This window comes from Aotus nancymaae, unplaced genomic scaffold, assembly GCF_030222135.1.
Source record: "Aotus nancymaae isolate 86718 unplaced genomic scaffold, 86718_ANA_hifiasm-v0.15.2.pri h1tg000012l, whole genome shotgun sequence".
NCBI lineage: Eukaryota > Metazoa > Chordata > Mammalia > Primates > Aotidae > Aotus > Aotus nancymaae.
The window spans coordinates 13,165,245-13,184,104 of record NW_026988423.1 but is presented as its reverse complement, the minus strand read 5'-3'; the positions used below and the strand labels follow the sequence as shown (position 1 = coordinate 13,184,104).

The 18,860-nt window shown below is 37.8% G+C and overlaps 2 protein-coding genes across 2 annotated transcripts in view; one reads left to right on the top strand and one right to left on the bottom strand.

Annotated features, from left to right (window-relative positions):
* The window catches only part of ATM (ATM serine/threonine kinase), a 149,994-nt gene that overhangs the window by 3,603 nt on the left and 127,531 nt on the right, over positions 1 to 18,860 (bottom strand). Inside the window, exons 56-61 of the mRNA XM_012474582.3 lie at positions 14,808 to 14,957; positions 11,956 to 12,121; positions 10,530 to 10,616; positions 5,402 to 5,516; positions 4,323 to 4,386; positions 46 to 182 (exon numbers count right to left, since the gene is read on the bottom strand). Coding sequence (XP_012330005.1) covers positions 46 to 182; positions 4,323 to 4,386; positions 5,402 to 5,516; positions 10,530 to 10,616; positions 11,956 to 12,121; positions 14,808 to 14,957 — 719 coding nt within the window. The remainder of the gene's footprint in view (positions 1 to 45; positions 183 to 4,322; positions 4,387 to 5,401; positions 5,517 to 10,529; positions 10,617 to 11,955; positions 12,122 to 14,807; positions 14,958 to 18,860) is intronic.
* The window catches only part of CUNH11orf65 (chromosome unknown C11orf65 homolog), a 155,347-nt gene that overhangs the window by 81,051 nt on the left and 55,436 nt on the right, over positions 1 to 18,860 (top strand). The window lies entirely within an intron of this gene.

The following is an 18,860-nucleotide window of genomic DNA, read 5'->3' as shown; positions in this document are numbered from 1 at the left end:
AACAACTGACAAATTGTTCACCTGAGATTATAAAATACTGCTAACCTGAGATTTCGTTTGCATTCTTGGTCATCTGCATTCAAAGTAGAGTGAAGCTCAGTTTCATCCTCTGGCCTCTGCTGTAAATACAAAGCTTTCAAAGGATTCATGGTCCAGTCAAAGAGTGGATCATACAGAAGGACCTAAACAGAGAGAACATACGTATCAAAAGAACAATGTACATTGTAATCTTGCACTTAGAAACAGCAGAACCAGTATCATACAAATAACAGAGGCCAGTCATGTGGTAGTTGATGGGGGAGCGGAACAAACATCACACACACTTCATGTTTCCTTGTGGAGGAAACTCTCCTAGCATAATGCTCCAAGCTTCTAATTCCATCCTGAATTCGTTCTTCCTCCATGGTTAGGGATGCCATCCCTTGACCCACGTTTCCCTACTGGATAAAACTAATCTACTAAAAGGAGATATGCATTAGTCACTTTCTTTCCTTCTCTCTCTCTTCTTAACCCTGGGTTAGGGTATTTGCTTTGTAGGGCCCAATTATCCTCAGCCAGGCTGTCTCAAGGTATACATCAAGTTGTGGGAACTGGAGAGCACGAGTGGGCCTATTTGGACTTCACTCCTAAGCCATGTTCTCCAATAGTTTTATTCATAATAAACCTGAAATTCTGATCCACCCCGCTACTATGGCTCTTTTTCTCTCAGTTCTAAATCTGGGTGGAGCAGAAAGGTACAATTTGTTGAAACCTCCTCAAAACCCAAGATTTCGTGCTGTGTTTGGAATCTGGAGATACATATTAGGTGTAGAATTAGGATACCAAAACAACTGACATGGCTAGAGCAAGTGGCTTTAGGTCATAAATTTTAGACAGTGAGGTCATGAGGAATTTCTGATATTGGCAGTTCACAACAGCTAACTGCTCTGGTATTTATAAACACAGAACTTAAAAAAATTGGCTTTAGTAAATGCATACAAGTCTTCATAGTAAGTGGAGACAACACAGAGAATGATTCTACAGGGCATTCCGGTATTACAAGGTTGGAACACTTTTTTGCTGCTATTTGTACACAGTTTCCCAATAAATCTGCAGGTTGGGACTATAAAATGCATTTAGCAGATTTAGTTTCAGGACATGTATTAGATCAGCAGAACCAAAATCTATTTATAAATGCTGTTTTGAGTGTCCTCCAGGACCATTAAAAACAGTGGAGAAACTGAGCTTGATTACATGTGGCTTGTTTGTAAGTCCAAGGGTTCCTATGTGACTTCAAGTTGGGCACTGACATGGCTTTAGATCTCAGAGATCCAAACCAGTTTCACCCACAAAAGGGAAACAGTAATATATTTTATTAATGAACTAATGAAAAGGAATGAAGGCCTCTAGTATAGACTAGATGGTTTTCTTAGGTTGAAGTAGAGGAAAAATCCAAATTACTTCAAAACCAAGGGCTTGTGTCAGGAATCATATTTGCAAATATTAGAATTAAGGAGGAACTGGAATAAGTAAAAAAACATGCTTCAGTCTTACAATCAAGACAGAAGTGATTGAAAACAGTAAAGGAATACAGACTGATTAGAGCAGGGTTTCTCAGTCTAAGCACTACTGTCATTTTGGATGAGATACTTCTTTGCTGTGGGAGCTAACCTGTGCATTCTGGGGTATTTAGCAGCATCCCTGGCCTCTACCCAGTAGATGCCAATACTGTCCTCATCTCCCATCCCCATTTGTGACAACCAAAAATGCCTCCAGACATTGCCAGCTGTTCCTCTAGGGGACAAAATTGCTCTTGGCTAAGCATCACTGAGCTAGAGGGAGAGAGATATTTCCTTAGCAGAGCATATAGAATCTTAAGAGGACAGAATGGTCCATTAGGAAGAAAATGAAATCCTGAAGGCCAGGAGAGACAAATACTGAGAGGAAAAGGGAAATACACCCAGGTCAAAGTGCTCTGAAGGAGGGGTTTAGGAAGCGGGGAGATTAGATCAGAAATAGTGACTGTGGCTCAATGAAATCTAAGAGAAGAAAAGAAATGAATCCAAGAGGAGAGAAATGATGTCCCACACGACTGGGAACAGGATGCTATTGAGACACACCCTCCTAAAGCTGAAGGCAGAAAGTGGTCTTACTGTGGTAAGATCACTGGGAAAATTATTCTTGAAGATTGGGACAATCATACCAAATGATTTTGGGAAATTTGGACAGATTTATGGAGGGAAGATCAGGTAGATGAGTGTAAAATACACAAAACATTGGAGGGTGTGTTTAGAGGTAAGAGTTATTGTAGGTGGAGATGCAAATCATTTTTCAGACTCAAAATCCTCACTCAAAGGAAGTCCAAAGTCCTTACAATGGCGTAGGATCTGGCCACTGTTACTTCTCTAACTTGATCTCCTACTACTCTAAAAAATGAAGTCCATAAGCAGTTTGGCATTAAACTAAAAAGATTTCTGAGGCCCTAAAAGAACTACCCTTTTCTGGTGAGTGTTAGGTAGGATACAACTACTGGAATACAACTCTTAAATCCACCTCAGCATAAAAATCCCTTCTGACTGAGACTACGTAGAGTAAAATACTAAAGAATATGCTGGCCGGGCGTGGTAGCTCACACCTGTAATCTCAGCACTTTGGGAGGCCGAGGCGGGCGGATCACGAAGTCAGGAGTTTAAGACTAGCCTGGCCAACATGGTGAAACCCCGTCTCTACTAAAAGTACAAAACTTGGCTGGGTATAGTGGCAGGCACCTGTAATCCCAGCTACTCAGGAGGCTGAGACAGGAGAATTGCTTGAACCTGAGAGGTGGAGGTTGCAGTGAGCTGAGATCATGCCACTGCACTCCAGCTTGGGTGAAAAGAGTGAGACTTTGTCTTAAAAATAAATAAATAAATAATATGTTAAGCTGCTTTGACTCTTGAAAAATTTGGGCTTGTCTTACATGAAAAAGGGCAAGATAATATAAATTTAGAGTTTAATTTCTACATGATTGAGGCATCCATGTTATCATTTATTCTTTTTTAAAATGTTATACATCATGCTTATTTTCTGTATCATTTATTCTTACTGCAGAACCAATGGCAAACTGTAATGAATGATATAACGTGTATGAACAGAATTTGAAATGGGTAAAAGAAAAAAGAATGTATTTTCAGCCTTGGGAATAGCACAGCCCTGGATTTAATTTTACCAACATATTATTGTGACCTATTTCAGCAAACTCTTTGTAGCAAAATCTGTATTACCATCAGCAGTTCAAATGAGATCTATAAGATGCCTTGGTTCATAAAGGTGCACACAGGACCACCCTGATAGACTGTTGCTTACCTTCCAAGGGATAAAGCCCCACCCTTGTTGACCACAGGCTTAATGGTTAATGCCAATGAATTAAGACAGTAGTTCTCATATCCTGGCTGTACAGTAGGAGAGATTTTTAAAAATACATATATTCCTGCCCCATCCCTAGAAACCTGGTTTGAATTTGGTCAGCATCAATGTTTTTTAAAAGCAGTACAAGTAATACTGACATTCAGCCAGTTCAATGTTAACAAGTTAAAGAAAGAAAAGGCTGAAGAACGGAAAAGAGAGATGCCCATACACACTTCACCTGCCATGTTTCCTTGGGGAGGCAACACTCCTGATTTCTTGTCTCACATACCCTTACCAGGTTGGTGAATGACTGGCATAGGTACTAACAGCATAGACACTAAAATTTGTTTGACTTCCATTTTTCTGCCCTGGATCAAGACAAGGCAGTGATCCTGATTACATGTGTTTGCTCTGCAGGCCCAAACCCCTACTCAGATGAGCTGTCCCAAAGTTAAGACAGCAGAGAGGCACTGAGGTAGCACCAGCAGTAAACTAGTTTGGCCCTCATTCCTAAGCTTGTTACTCTAGTAATGATGCTGACAATTTGATCTTTGTTTGTCTGACTAATTAGTTCTGAACCTGGGCAGGGAAAAAGGAGATATAAAGTATGGATTTATCTTAAACCCTAATGGAAACCATTCTGAAAATAATAATACCATATGGAATATCTAAATGTCAAAGAGTTGATTTATGAATTGAAAACTAGAGTCTACTTATAATGCTATAACATTCCAAGAAACTCAAGGGGGCTGAAGGCATTTCTAAACCAGTATTTTTGGATATGTGAAAAGGCTAAGAGCGCAATCTCCTCCTTCCTGCTGCCCAGCTGCATTCCCCTATGTTAAAAGTGAAGCAGTGCTCTTCAAATCAGTGACTTCCTGACGAGATACACAGTCTATCTGGTAAATAAAAAAAAAAAAAAAAAAAAATTAAGTCTTCCTTATAAAATACTTTACCTCTACAATGGTTAACAGAGTTTCCTTAGAGTTTCTCATCACTTCCATGGTTTTCTCACAGCACCTAGAGTCAAACACATTATAAATATGGATTTTGTTACACACCAATGTTTTCAACATATCTTTATCTGTATACTCTCTTGTGTAGTATGTTGAGCCTATACTTGTTAATCTACAAATTTGTATCTCAAAATAGCATAATACTTGGCAGAGTGTGCTCTCAATAATACAAATATGTATTTGACTGTTTCACAAGCTTGGCATTTACACAAATAACAACACTACTAACGAAAGATTTCTTTCAGTCTTTGATTTTCTTTTCTTTTCTTTTCGCAATGGGGTCCTTCAGTATTTCCCAGGCTGGTCTCAAACTCCTGGGGTCAAGTCATCCTCCTGCCTCAGCCTGCCAGGTAGTTAGGATTATAGTCATGCACCACTATGCTCAGCTCTCAGTCTGATTATTGTGGCAGTTATTAGTTTACATTGACTACAATCTGCCCCAATCCAAGTTGTGTACATAGACCTATTCTGGGAAAACTACAAGGAGCTGCAAAGCTTTTTTATAGCCCAGTGTTATACTAGAAGACAAGCTCCTTTAAATAAAAATGTAGTCTCTTCTATATCCCCAACAATGAGCATCCAATAGTAGTATCATTAAAAAGCCAGGACAGGTGTTAAAAGTAAAGGTAGGATGCTTCCAGAGGAGGTTCGGAATAACCATATGTATGTTACATGGGGTTAGGTCCCAGGTGGGTGGAAGGAAGGGGAACTATTATTGCTTTTACCCAGGGTCTTTTCCTTAGTATTGATAGAGCACTGGGATATGATTCTAGCATTAAATTCTATAATCTTTGCAAATCTCTAACATACATATATATATATTTTTTGTTTGTTTGTTTGTTTGTTTTAAGAGACAGGGTCTCACTATAGTCCCTAGGCTGGACTCAAACTTCTGGGCTCAAACAATCCTTCCACCTCAGCCTCCTGAGTAACTGGGATTACAGGTGCAAAGCACCATGCCCAGCCCATGTAATTCTGACATCAGAAATTATTTCCCTCCTTTACCTTTTATCACTTACCTTCTGAAGACACCTTCAACACCAGTAATGCCCATGCCATCCACAATATCTCTGGTGAGTCTAAAAGGAACTGTCTCAGGAGTAGGAAGAATTTTGCCCTGTTCGAAAGCAACACCTAAAGTAAAAAATACAGTGAGGTTAGGAAGTTTGACAGCTAATTTACTTTTTCCCCATTAGAATGTGAACTTTAAAAAGGCAACAAAACATTTGTTACCTATATTCTATGAATAGTAGTAGACATAGTAGTTTATTTCTGCTCTGGCTGCCTTCCTCATCTTCTTCACTGTCTACGAGTTCCACTTCAAATCCAAATAACTAACTACTTCTTGAGGTAACTAGAGAAATCTAGGTTAAAGGGTGATTTTTAAAAATGAAGTAACTACTGGTATAATTTCAAATGGAGGTGATATATTTATTTATATTTAAAAAAATATTAGGCTGGGCATGGTGGCTCACACCTGTAATCCCAACACCTTAGTAGGCTGAGGAGGCCTGCTCACCTGAGGTCAGGAATTCAAGACCAGCCTGGCCATCATGGTGAAACCCTGTCTCTACTAAAAATACAAAAATTAGCTGGGCGTGGTGGCAGGTGCCTGTAATCCCAGCTACTCAAGAGGCTGAAACAGGAGAATCACTTGAACCTGGGAGGCAGAGGATACAGCGAGCTGAGATTGTGCCATTGCATTCCAGCCTGCGGCAATACAAGTGAAACTCCATCTCAAAAAAAAAAAAAAAAAATTCAATGAGACTTTAAATTATGAGATAATTATATGTTCACTTGCAGTTATAAGAAATCATACAGAAAAGATCATCCCATATGCCTTTTACCCATTTCACTCCAACTGTAATAGCCTAAAAAACTATAATACTACTGACATCGATGCAGTCAAGATACATCATATTCCTATCATAAGGATCCTTCATGCTGCCCTTTACGGCCACACCTACTTCCCTCCCACAGCCCATCACCCAGCCCCCTAACCTCCTACTTCTCTAGCAACCACTAATCTGTTCTCCATTTTTACAATTTTGTCATTTTAAATATGTTATATAAATGGAAGTAGAATAATAATACAGTATGTAACCTTTTGGGAAGTTTTTTACACTCAGCCTAATTCTCTGGAAATTCATCCACATTGTTATGTATATTAATAATTTTGTTTCTTTTGATTGCTGAGAAGTATTTCAGGGCATGGGTGTAACACAGTTTGTTTAAGCATTTGCCCACTGAAGGACATCTGGATTTTTCCAGTTCGGTATTATGAATAAAGCTGCTATATACATTTGTAGAACATGGCCATTTTATAAGTAGATTTTGCTGTTAAGTTTTGAGAGTTCTTAAAGATTGTTCTTTTGGTATCAAGTTTAGGAACTCTGTTTAGCCCTAGATGCTGAAGATTTCCTCTTAATTTTCTTCCTCTGTTGCTCAGCTTGGGTAATTTCTACTGTTCTGTCTTCTGTTCACTGATCATTTCTTCTGTCTCCTCACTCTGCAGTTGAAATTTTGTATTTTATTTATATTTTTCTGTTCTAAAATTTCCATCTGGTTCTCCTTTATATCTATTTCTATATGAGACTATTTCCGTGCTGACACTTACTATATTTTCATTTGTTTCAAGAATGTTTGTAATTGCTTCTTCAAGTGTTATGATGGCTGCTTTAAAATCTTAGATAATTCCAATATCATTGTCATCTCAGTGTTGGCACCTACAGGTCGTCATTTTTCATTGAAGTTGAGATTTTCCTGGTTCCTGGTATGACTAATGATTTTCAATTGATGCCTACACCTGTTAGTTATTATGAGACTCAGGATCTTCCTTAAACTTCTGCTTTTGATGCCTTTGGGAGTCACCACCTTGTTACTGCTAGGTAAGGACCGAAGACTAGATTCTCCAGTGGCCTCCACTGACACTCAGTAGGGAAAGGGCTTGCTATAGCTGAGCAAGGCTGAAAGTCAAGGTTCTCCAGGTATGTGCACTGACACCAAGGAGTGAATCAGAAAAATCCTGGAAAATATAGACTAGCAGGAAATGGTATAAATGATACAGTGAGAAGGCCTAACATAGGGTAATTGGAGTCCCAGAAACAGGGAAGAACCTGGATGGACCCTATGACATTACTACGACTAATAGAATGTGATGGAAGTGATACTGTGAAAGTTGCAGGCCTAGCCCTTGACTTCCACTTTCTTCCTCAAGCCCCAAGATGCTAAGTAGGTCCAGGATACTATTTTGGACAGAGAGGCCACATATGAGTGCTGAAGCATCAGACATGTAAGTGAAGAAGCCATCATGAACTCTGGCCCAGTTGAGTCTTAAGATAACTCCAGCCCCAGATGCTAACTGCAACTGCCTGAGAGATCCTAAGTGAAAACTGCCCAACTGAGCCCAGTTAACAGACTCAGAGAGATAATAACAAATTGTGATTTTAAGCTACTAAATTTTGGGGTGGTTTGTTATGCAGCAACAGGCAACCAAACAGACATACACAGAATAGTATACAAATCACCCAAGTGTGTGACTCACTGAGACTTTTGCAAAGTGAACAAATCCATGTTAACAGAACTCTACCAGCATTCCAGAGGCACCCCCCTTCAACCCCTCCTACCAGTCACTAACCACCTCTTCAAAGGGTCACCATTATCCTGATTTAGAACACTGTACATTAATTTGATCAGTTTTTGAATTTCATATATGGAATTATACATATGTAATCTTTTGTGTTGGAGTCTTTCATTTAGCATTATATTTGTGAGAGTCTTCCATATTGTGTGTTATTGTTCATTCAGTCTTGTTATATACAAAGAGAATATAAATATAAGACAATTTGTTCATCCATTCTACCTATGATGGATATCTGGACTGTTGTTTCCAGTTAGGGGCTATTACAAGTAGTGCTACTTTAAACATTTTTATACATAAGTATGCATTTCTGTTGGAGTGGAATTGATGGGTCACAGGATATATATAAAGTCAGCTTTAGTGGATAATGCCAAACAGTATTCCAAAGGGGTTATACCAATTTACCCTTCTCATTTATAGATGCTTTTAGCACGACCTGGATGGACACAGGTTGGCATACTCCTACCTCTGTTTTGCATCTTCCAAATCACTGCCCTTTCATTCTCATATAAAGTCTCACTCCTCTGTTGAGATCCCCACCGTCTGGCTCTAACAAATCCCTCCCATCTTCATGTTTACTATGTAAACCTGTAAGTTTTCTCTCACATTCACCGAATGTTAGCATGGACCTAGCTCACAATTTCCCCCTCTATCACAACTCTAGAAATCATTCTGGGGAAAACCATATAATATCCGTGATCATCTCTGTTCTAATGAAATTCAATTTCATTCTATCTTAGCGAACCACTCATGGGTTGCACTCCAGAAATAAGTCTAAAACTGCACCTTCTTAGACATTGTAAATTCTACATTCTAATCAAAACCTCTTCTCCTTCTACCCCTTATTCTTACTAAACAGTCTTCGAATTTGACTGAGATTTCAGTTTATTAACCTTCTTCCTTCCCTACTCAGCCCAGGGGTATAGATAATAGGCTTGATTACTCTAATCAGTACTTCAAATCTCCTTGTCCCCTTGTCCCTGTGCCACATCTACCGTTTTAAACTACAACTTAAACTCCAAGGATGTTAAGGACTGCTGGAAAAAAAATAATACAACAACACTATTGGCTCTACTACAAATTTAGGATTGTCACCTTAGGAAAGTGCCCCTTAAACTGCTTGGCATGTCTTATTTATTTATCCCTTTTTAGTTAGGTTTTGGTCTCATTTTCATGGTAAATTTTAGAATTTTACTGTTCTTTTAAGGCCAATTACCATCCCTCCAATTCTAAGCAAATGAGCATGGTTTCTAGTTCTAAACGAAAACAGAATATATTAGCAAATATAATTCCTTCATATTCCTCCCCTCCAGCTTAAGACTTTCCTACTGGCATCATTTTTCCTTCTCTCTCAGCAGAAAAGCTAACATGCCTCCAACCTAAAGCCAATGCTAACATACTCATGTACTTTATGATTTCTCTTGCTATTTCAATTATCTTTTGTTTTTCTCCCGTATCTTCAATATCTAACATGTTCACACCTCTCCTATCTTATAAAAGCAAGGACCAAATGTGTCTCTCATCCCTGCAGCAAATCTCTCTGCCATCCTTCCCTTTCCTTCTAAACTTCTTGTAGGAAAATTCAACATTCTTAATTTACACATCCTTAACTTCCATTCAGTCCTTGCCTTTTTACAGTATGGCTTCCTCCATTCTATCCAAAGCAGTCTTCCAAGGCCTCTAAGATTGATTACTTGTTAAATTCAAAGGTCTGTTTTCAGCATTCATCCTTTCTGACCTCTCTGTATCAGATACTGTTAAGCACTACTTTCATAAAAGATTTTCCCCTCTTGCCTTCCAAGATCCTGACTTCCTAGTTTTCACGACTTGAGTACTTTTCAGGTTTTTTTTGACTCAGCCTTTCAAAGGCTCACTTTCCTTATGATTTCACCTCTAGGTCTCTTTATCAAGGTTGATGTGTAACATCAGAACTTCCTCTAGCCCAGTGACTTCAACTGAAATGTATTTGCTAAAGATTCTGGATCGCCATCATTACATTCAAACTCCTTTCTTTTCTATATATTAAATTGTCTATTCCACCTAGAAATCCCATTAATACTTCAAAATAATAAGCAAAACTAAATTCATCACTTTCTTATTATTTATAAAACTTGATATATTCCTTAGCTAGAAGCTTCAGTTATCCTGGAGCCCCACTCCCCCACTATTTCCATATCTAATATCACTGGTACAGTTTACTACAAATATGTCCCTCAAATTCAATCTCCTGGTTTCTACAACTTTAGTACAAATCTTCATCATTTCTCATCTAAACTATTATAATGTCCCTTAACTTGTCTTCCTGCTGCCAATCCCACTCCCCAAAGTGCTCCTGAAATTATCTTTCTGAAAATAAAATATGCTGAAAATTAAAAAAAAAAAAAACATTTACTGCTTTGATGTATACATCTCTCTCTCTTATTGTAATATCTTGGTAGGCAAACAACATTCCATGATGACCAAATATTTATTAAAAAGAATAAAGATACACAGATTTTATTACTTACCTAAATCTATATGTACAAGTTCTGCTGACTGCTCATTTATTAAGATATTCTGTACATGTCTATCACCAAGTCCAAGTATGTAACCAACTAGAAAAAAAAAATCTGAAATCACTGATTCCATTTCTTTCTAATATACAGCCATAATTTCAACTAACACCACTGACTTGTTATAATCTTTAAGTAGTTTAGGATTTTTAGCCTACTTAAATGATGTACATAACCAGCCATATTGAGTTTAAGTCAAATCTTACCAGCTATTTTAATGCATACTGCATTTTACATATCCTAGATGATTTGCTAAAACAATTTTCTCTTTACTAATAGGCACACATTTTAAAATATTAGTACTTAAAAATTATTGTGGCTAAAGTTGGGACCCATTATTTACCTGGGCCAACGCAGTGTATTATATGTATTCAAATTTTTATTGAACATACTTATGAGAAATTTATGGATAAATTCTTCATTCTTCAGTGAAACTTTCTTCTGCTTGATGAATTATATTTAACACAAATTAATCATTAATTCATCTCATTTCACCAGGTATATATCCCCAGGAAAAAGTGCATTTCTGTATTTAAGACAGATGATGGCATGCAATAATGGAAGAAACCACATAGTATGATAAAAAAGAACACTGGGAAGGGATTCAGAATGACTGGGTGTCTGGCTCACCCTGTCATTAACTAGGCCTACTTTCTTGTTTATAAACTAGTTGTATCAGTTTAGTGATTCTCTAACTCTTTTTCAAAACATACATGCCCTGTCTTCCTGGGGTATAGCACAGAAGTAATGGAGGGAATTGTCTTTATTAAAAAAAAAAAAAAAAAGATTAATGATCTCTAATGTTTCTATTAGTTCTCATACTCTAGGATTTTGCTAACCATACTATTTAGCTATTCTAATTTCTTAGGAAAAAAAAGTCAAAATATATATTGTACACAAAGTATTTAAATATATCTCATGATTTCTATTCTGAAAACAAAATTCTATTAAACAGTGTTAATCACTAGGTGATAACAGCATGGTATTTTAGAGGTTATATGCAAAAGAACAAAAATAATTAAAGGAAATAAAAGTTAACACAGGTTTTATTATTTTCCAAAGAAAGGCTCAGAAAACAATATACTGAGGGGAGAAAAAATACGCCATATTCACTATAAAACAAAGAAGAAGAAAACCCTGTCTTTTTATTATTTATCGAAGTAGGAGAATTCTCTTCTGCATAAGCTATAAAAAGGTAGACACTAAGAATCACGATGAACAAGAAATGTAATGATTGAATAATGAAGATGGTTTGGTTACCAACCACATCGTCACCATCATCCCCCTGCCACTCAGAATGTACAAAAAATGCTGAATCAAACAAAAACAAAAACCGCCAAACAACAAAGTGCTGAAGCTACTACATGTACAAGAAGGTTACCAATAGAAGAAGTGGCTACACTGCGCGTATAAGCCAATCGCTTCTCAAACCAAATAGCTGGATCCAAGAATTTTTCCATGCAGAAATAACGGAAAACTGGTTGAAAATGTTGGCAAATATCCATGAAGATTTCATATTTCTCTTCAGAAGACATTTTTTGCACCTCCTTTAAATAAAGCATATATATAATTTCTTTTTCAATATTGTGTTCAACGAATTCAACTAATATCCACATTTTTATATAAAAAATATGACAGATATAGGGGCAAGAAAGATGAACAGGATACATTACCCACAAGAAGCTAACAGTCTGAAAGGGCGAGCAATTAATTACAAGTGGTAATCCCTTTAGGATTTCATATTAATCATTAGGGAAGGAAGTATACCCACAGTGACTGTTACTTGTTATGATTACATTCTAATTTGAATAATCCTGTAATCTTAAGCAGAAGTAAACACAGAAATTACAAAGTAGTTCCAGATAACTTCAGGTGGCATCACAGCATTGGGCTGCAATAGGAAACAGGAAAAGAGAAAGAATGGAGGAATCCCTTATGGATGGCAGTTGATATGATTCAGATCTCTATCTTCCAACATCTTGCTATAAAACACTGTCATGAAGCAAAGCTTACCGACTTCAACTCCCTCCCATCTATGTGCTGATGATTTCTAAATCTGTATCTATATTAAGCCCAAGTAGCTTTTTTGGGGGGCGGGGCAGGGGGGGAACGGAGTTTTGCTCTTGTTGCCCAGGCTGGAGTGCAATGGCGCCATCTCGGCTCACTGCAACCTCTGCCTCCTGGGTTCAAGCGATTCTTCTGCCTCAGCCTCCTGAGTAGCTGGGATTACAGGCACGTACTACCACGCCTGGCTAATTTTGTATTTTTAGTAGAGACTGGGTTTCTCCATGTTGGTTAGGCTGGTCTCGAACTCCCAACCTCAGGTGATCTGTCCACCTCAGCCTCCCAAAGTGCTGGGATTATAGGCATGACCCACCATGCCTAGCCTTAAGCCCAGGTATCTTTATTAAGCTCTAGCTTAATGTGCTTCTCTAGCTGCCCATTCAACATCTCCACCTGAATCACTTCCAAATCCAAGTACTTCATCTCTGGCAAACTTTAGTCACCTCCTCTATTCTTCAATTCAGTAAACAGCCTCATCATCTACCCAAGTGCCCCAAGCAGAAAACTGGGAGGCACTGACTACTACTTTTCCTCCCCCACAAAAAAAAATTTTTTTTTTTGAGACAGGGTCTCTCTGTCACCCAGGCTGGTGTGCAGGGGTGTGATCACAGCTCACTGCATCCTCGGCCCCTGGCTCAAGCAATCCTCCCGCCTCAGCCTCCTGAGAGCTGAGATTACAGACATATGCAACCATACCTGGCTGACTTTTTATTTTTTGTAGAGATGGGGTCTCACCCCACTATGTTGCCCAGGCTGGTCTTAAACTCCCCTGGGCTCAAGGAATTCTCCCACCTTGGTCTCCTTAATCCCTTAAGGGATTACAGGCATGAGCTACCACACCTGGCCCCCAACCTTATTTTTAAACAGCAATCAAATCCTAAGAATTCTGCCTCCTTTGTAGTTCTCATCTCTACCCACGATTCTCCCTTCCTACTGCTATTCGTTCAGACCATCTCATGCCTCCAGTTTGCATTCTCAAAAATAGATAAGCCACAGTGCTGTCAAAGATTCTTTCTAAATGCAAGTCTATTACTATCCTTAAGAGTCTTCTAAGGCCTATAGCATAAAGTGCAAACTCCTTTGCATTTCATAAAGCAACCCTCCATCTTTGGACCAACAATTACTGCTCCAACTTCATCTATCTTTTCCTCCTCAAACACTAAGCCTATGCTGTCTTTGCCTGCTCATACCTCTTTTCCTTTGCATATATGCTCCTTCTGCCTGGAAAAACAACTCATTTACAAAACCTGGCTCACACACCTTCTCCTCTGTGAAGCAGTTCTTGGATCTACTTCTCTCCATTCTCCTCACCCCAAGTAGAACTAACCACTTCCTCCTCCATACTTACACTGTACCCTGTGTGCCCCGTACAAGCAGCCATCACAACACCTAGCACTTACCACACATTTTAAAAAACATGTCACAGAAAGCACAATAAAATGAAAAGCAAATGGACTTTGGATTTAGACAAGGCTTAATATTGCTCTGTTTATTAGCTCATTGGCCTTAGGCAGGTTAAGTTCTCTGAACTTCTCATTTTAAAATAGGGATAAGAATCATGATGATTAGTCATACTATTTGTGAAGTCTTAAATCAGCACAGTACCTGGTAGATAGAAAGCATTCAATAAATGTTGCCAATTCAGTGAATGAATATCAGACTAGATAGCCAGTGTGACATGGTAAATGTCTTAGGTTTTCTATATCAGTTTCATAAAAAATTATTTCATAATCTTGTTGTTTTATGGTGTGTTTGTTTTTTAGAGATGGGTTTTGCTCTGCTGTCTAGGCCGGCCTCAAAATCCTGGGCTCACATGATCCCCCAGGATCAGCCTTTCAAGTAGCTGGGATTACAGGTGCATGCCATCACGCCTGGCATTTTAGTGTTTTGTTTGTTAAGAATTAGTTTATCCCAAATTGAAAACAAATCAGCACACACTGAATAACCTTTACATTTCTTATGTGACAAGGGATGACATATTATCTAGTTTAAAATCCTTTTTTCACTCACACACTTTCATTCTGATCAGTTTACTTTCTTTTACTTAGTATCTCTGACAATTACCTGATGAAATTAAAGTTTTTTGTATGCTATAATATCTGATAGCTGTCAGCTTTAATAAGCTATTGAATAATCTTGAAATAACCTTTAATTTTGGGTGTCACTCACCATCATTTTCTTCTGGCACTGTAAGGCACTGAAATCATTTGGCCTGTATCTTTTATGAGCACCATCTTCACTGTTAACAAGAAATTCACCAATAGGGACAGTTCCTGTGCACCACTCAAGAACACCACTTCGCTGAGAGAGGGGAACCACCTGAAGTAATAGATTAAATATCTTTTAATTTTAAAAGGCCATCAAAAAGCATCTGATGATCATTCAACTGTCAGAGTCAGTGCAAAGCACTTTTTTCAAGTTGTATTAGTAGTTCTCTGTCCATAGAAGACAAAGCTCCTTGGAGGAAAGCATCCGGAAATAAACTTAAGCTCAAAGAATATAATTTTCTAGCCTGCTGCTTAGATGTTTGAGAGCTTGCCCATCACTCAATCCCCCCGATTCTCTGAGAGGTCACTCCTGTTAATTATACTCACTGTCATCTGTCATTGATCCATACTTAGATTGTCCAGTTAGGAGAGGAATTAACTTTGTTTTCCTTACAATTTTAATATCAATTAAATTTGGAGAATTTCACTTGGAAAATATTGCCCATGAATGTGTTTTCAATTTTAGTGTAACTTAATGAAATGTACTCTTGCTTTACAGTCTTATTATCTTCACAGAGAGAAAATGTACTCCTAAATATAAAATGAGTAACTTTACTAGGAAAGCTTTTTGAAAATTATATTAAAAACATACATAAAGTGTAGAAAACAATATTAACAAATACCCTTTTATCCATTAAACAGCCTTATCAAATCTAGGATTTTCTCACATTTGCTGGGGGAGAGATGAAGCTCCCCCTTGTATGCTTCACTGACCCCATGTCACTCCCCATCAAGATTACTGTTAACTGGTTTATCATGTTCATGTATTTTTTGGTATATTTTTTATCTCCAAGCTATATGTACCTAAATAGTTTTAAGTATTAAGTAAAGAATTATTATACTATATGTATACTTACGTAATTAGGCTTTTTATTCAATACTTTATTCAACACTATTTTATCTTTACTATGTGAGCATATTTAACTCTACATCATTCATTTTAATAGCTACGTAAATATACCACAATTATCCAATCTGCATATTAACATTTACATTGTTTCCACATTTTCATGAAATACGGCTGCAATGAAATAGTCTACTGGTGAACATACTTCAGTTTCTCTCGGGCAGGAGTGTCCAATCTTTTGGCTTCCCTGGGCCACACTGAAAGAACTGTCTTGGGCCATACATAAAATACGCTAACAATAATGACTGCTGATGAGCTAAAAAAGAAAAAAAAAATCCTGCAAAATAATAAAAATCTCAAAATATTTTAAGAAAGTTTACAAATTTGTGTTGGGCTGCACTCAAAGCCATCCTGTGGGCTGCATGTGGCCCGTAGCTTGCGGGTTGGACAAAGTTTGCTCTAAGGTATACGCCCAGGGAACTGAACAGCTGAGCCAGAGATGTGTCTCTTCAACTTGGTTAACCAGATATTGCCAAATAACTATTCAAAGTGACTAGACTGATTTACACGCCCACCAGCAGAGTTATACCATAACTTTTCCAATACTTATTGTCAGACTTTTTGTATTTTGCCAATCTGAGGGTATGTAATAGTATTTCACTGTGGTTTCAATTTGTATTCTTCAGATTACTAGAAAAGTTGAATATCATTGTATTCTTCATATAAATCTCTTGTTCTTTATATTAAAACGATCTTTTTGTTGTTATTAACATTATTATATTCGTTTTCTAAGCTGGTCACTTGTCTTTGTAATTCTATATTTTTAAATTTTAATGTTCTCACATATGTTGAACTGTTTTGTATCTTAAGGAGGTATTTAATTAATTTATGAACATGTATTTGTTGGGAGTCTATTACATGTTACACACAGGGCTAGGGCACTTAGAACAGAGTGGCAAAAAGGCAGATGAAGACTATGCCCTCATCAAGTTTCATTTTGGTGAGTAAACATGTATCTTAATAAACATTTCAGCTGGGCATGGTGGCTCACACCTGTAATCCCAGCACTTTGGGAGGTCAAGGCAGGTGGATCACAAGGTTAGGAGTTTGAGACCAGCCTGACCAACATGGTGAAACCCCGTCTCTACTAAAAATACAAAAGTTAGCCAGGTGTGATGGCTTGTGCCTGTAATCCCAGCTACTCAGGAGTCTGAGGCAGGACTATCACTTGAACCTGGGAGGCAGAGGCTGCAGTGAGCCAAGATCACATCACTGCCTTCCAGCCTGGGCAACACAGTGAGACTCCATCTCAAAATAAAATTAAAAACACTTCATGATGTCAGATTTTAAGTATAAGAGAACAAAACAAGTTTAAAAAAGAGAGAAAGTGGGTAACGACACCCAGTCGGAGGCCTTTCTGAGGGCGACACTGGAGCAGAAGCCTGAATGAAGTAAAGGAGTGCCTAGTGTGAAGATATGAGGGAAAAGCATTCCAGGCAGAAGCAGAAAAGCCCTGAAGCAGAAATAAATTGGTGTACCTAAGCTATTACAAAAGACCAGGTGAGTCAAGTGGAGATGACTCATGCTATACAAGCAGAAAGTGAGAGAAGCCTGAGGAGAGTGGTAGATAAGGCGGGAGGGAGAACTGCAGAGGCAAATCACTTAGAAAGCGTCATTCAGGGATAACGTGAACTCATCTGGGGTTCTGAACAGGAAAGTGGAATACAGTTGGCCCTCTGCATCCACAGATTCAACCAACTATGGATCAAAAATATTCATCAAAAAAACCTCAATAAAACAATACAATAAAAAATAACACATTTTAAAAACAAATATAGTACAACTAATTACATAGCATTTATACTGTATAAGGTATTTTAAGGAACCCAGAGATGATTTATAGTACACAGGATGAGGTGCATAGGTTATTGGCAAATGGTACATATACCATTTTATATAAGGGACTTGATTTTAGCATTTGCAGGGAGCTTTGGAAACAATCCCCCACAGATACTGAATGATAACAGTACTGTGTCTTAGACACTTTAAAAAGGATCACTCTATCAGTTATGAATAAAACTAGCTTTTGAAAACCAAGAGCAGAAGTAAACTGCTGGTTTGGACTCTGTTATCTACAGAGATGTGACTGTAGAAGTAGGGTGGTAATAGCAGAGATGGTAAAAAGTGACCTGCCTGGAAGTAGAACAACAGGACTTACTGATGGAATAGACGAGACTTGAGAAAGAGAGAAAGCAGAGTTTAAAATGACTCCCAATACTTGGTGACATTTAGGAATTTTTGCTAATTCTTTAGGAGTAATGACAACATCATGATAATGCTTTTATAAAACAGACATTATCATATAGGTCTACACACTGAAATATTTACAGATGAAATGATATGACATCTTGCTTCAAAATAATATTAGAAGGAAGTTGGTGGAAGGAGAAATATAACAAAATTGTCCATAAGTTGGTAACTGCTGAAGCTGGAAGATGGGTATAAGGGAGTTCATTATGTTATTGTCTCCTTTTGTATGTTTGAAATTTTCCGTAATAATCAAAGTAAAAAGAAAATAAAGCCTCTAGGCTTCAGTCTGAGCAATCAAGTGTAGGTGGTGCCATCTCTAACAATACACTTTGCATTATAACTATGTTTGTTTATTTTCCCTATTAGAATATGAACACCTTAAGATCAGGGTGATGTTTTACTACTTCTATAGACCTAGCACTCAGTAGAGTATCTAACCCAACATAGGCATGTAAATTCACGTTTATTGAACAAACAAATAAATGAGTGATCTCATGGACTTTCTGATTTCCCTTCCTGCCTAAGTATTCTACATGCCTCTTCCCCTGCTCTGTCTTTGACTTTAAGTTAGCTGTGACCCCTGATGCTTGGTCACATTAACATTCTTGCAGTGTAGTGTACTCTGTTTGAAGTCTCTTTTACATTGATTACTCTCTATCAATATTTAGTTCTGGGGGAAGGAATCAAACCCTTATTTTTTGTTGAGAGATTGATATAGAAAGGAATGGGTTAGCTTTTTTCTACATCAGCTTAGAGTCTCAACTGATGTTGGTCATTGGAGAAAGAACAGAATTTAAT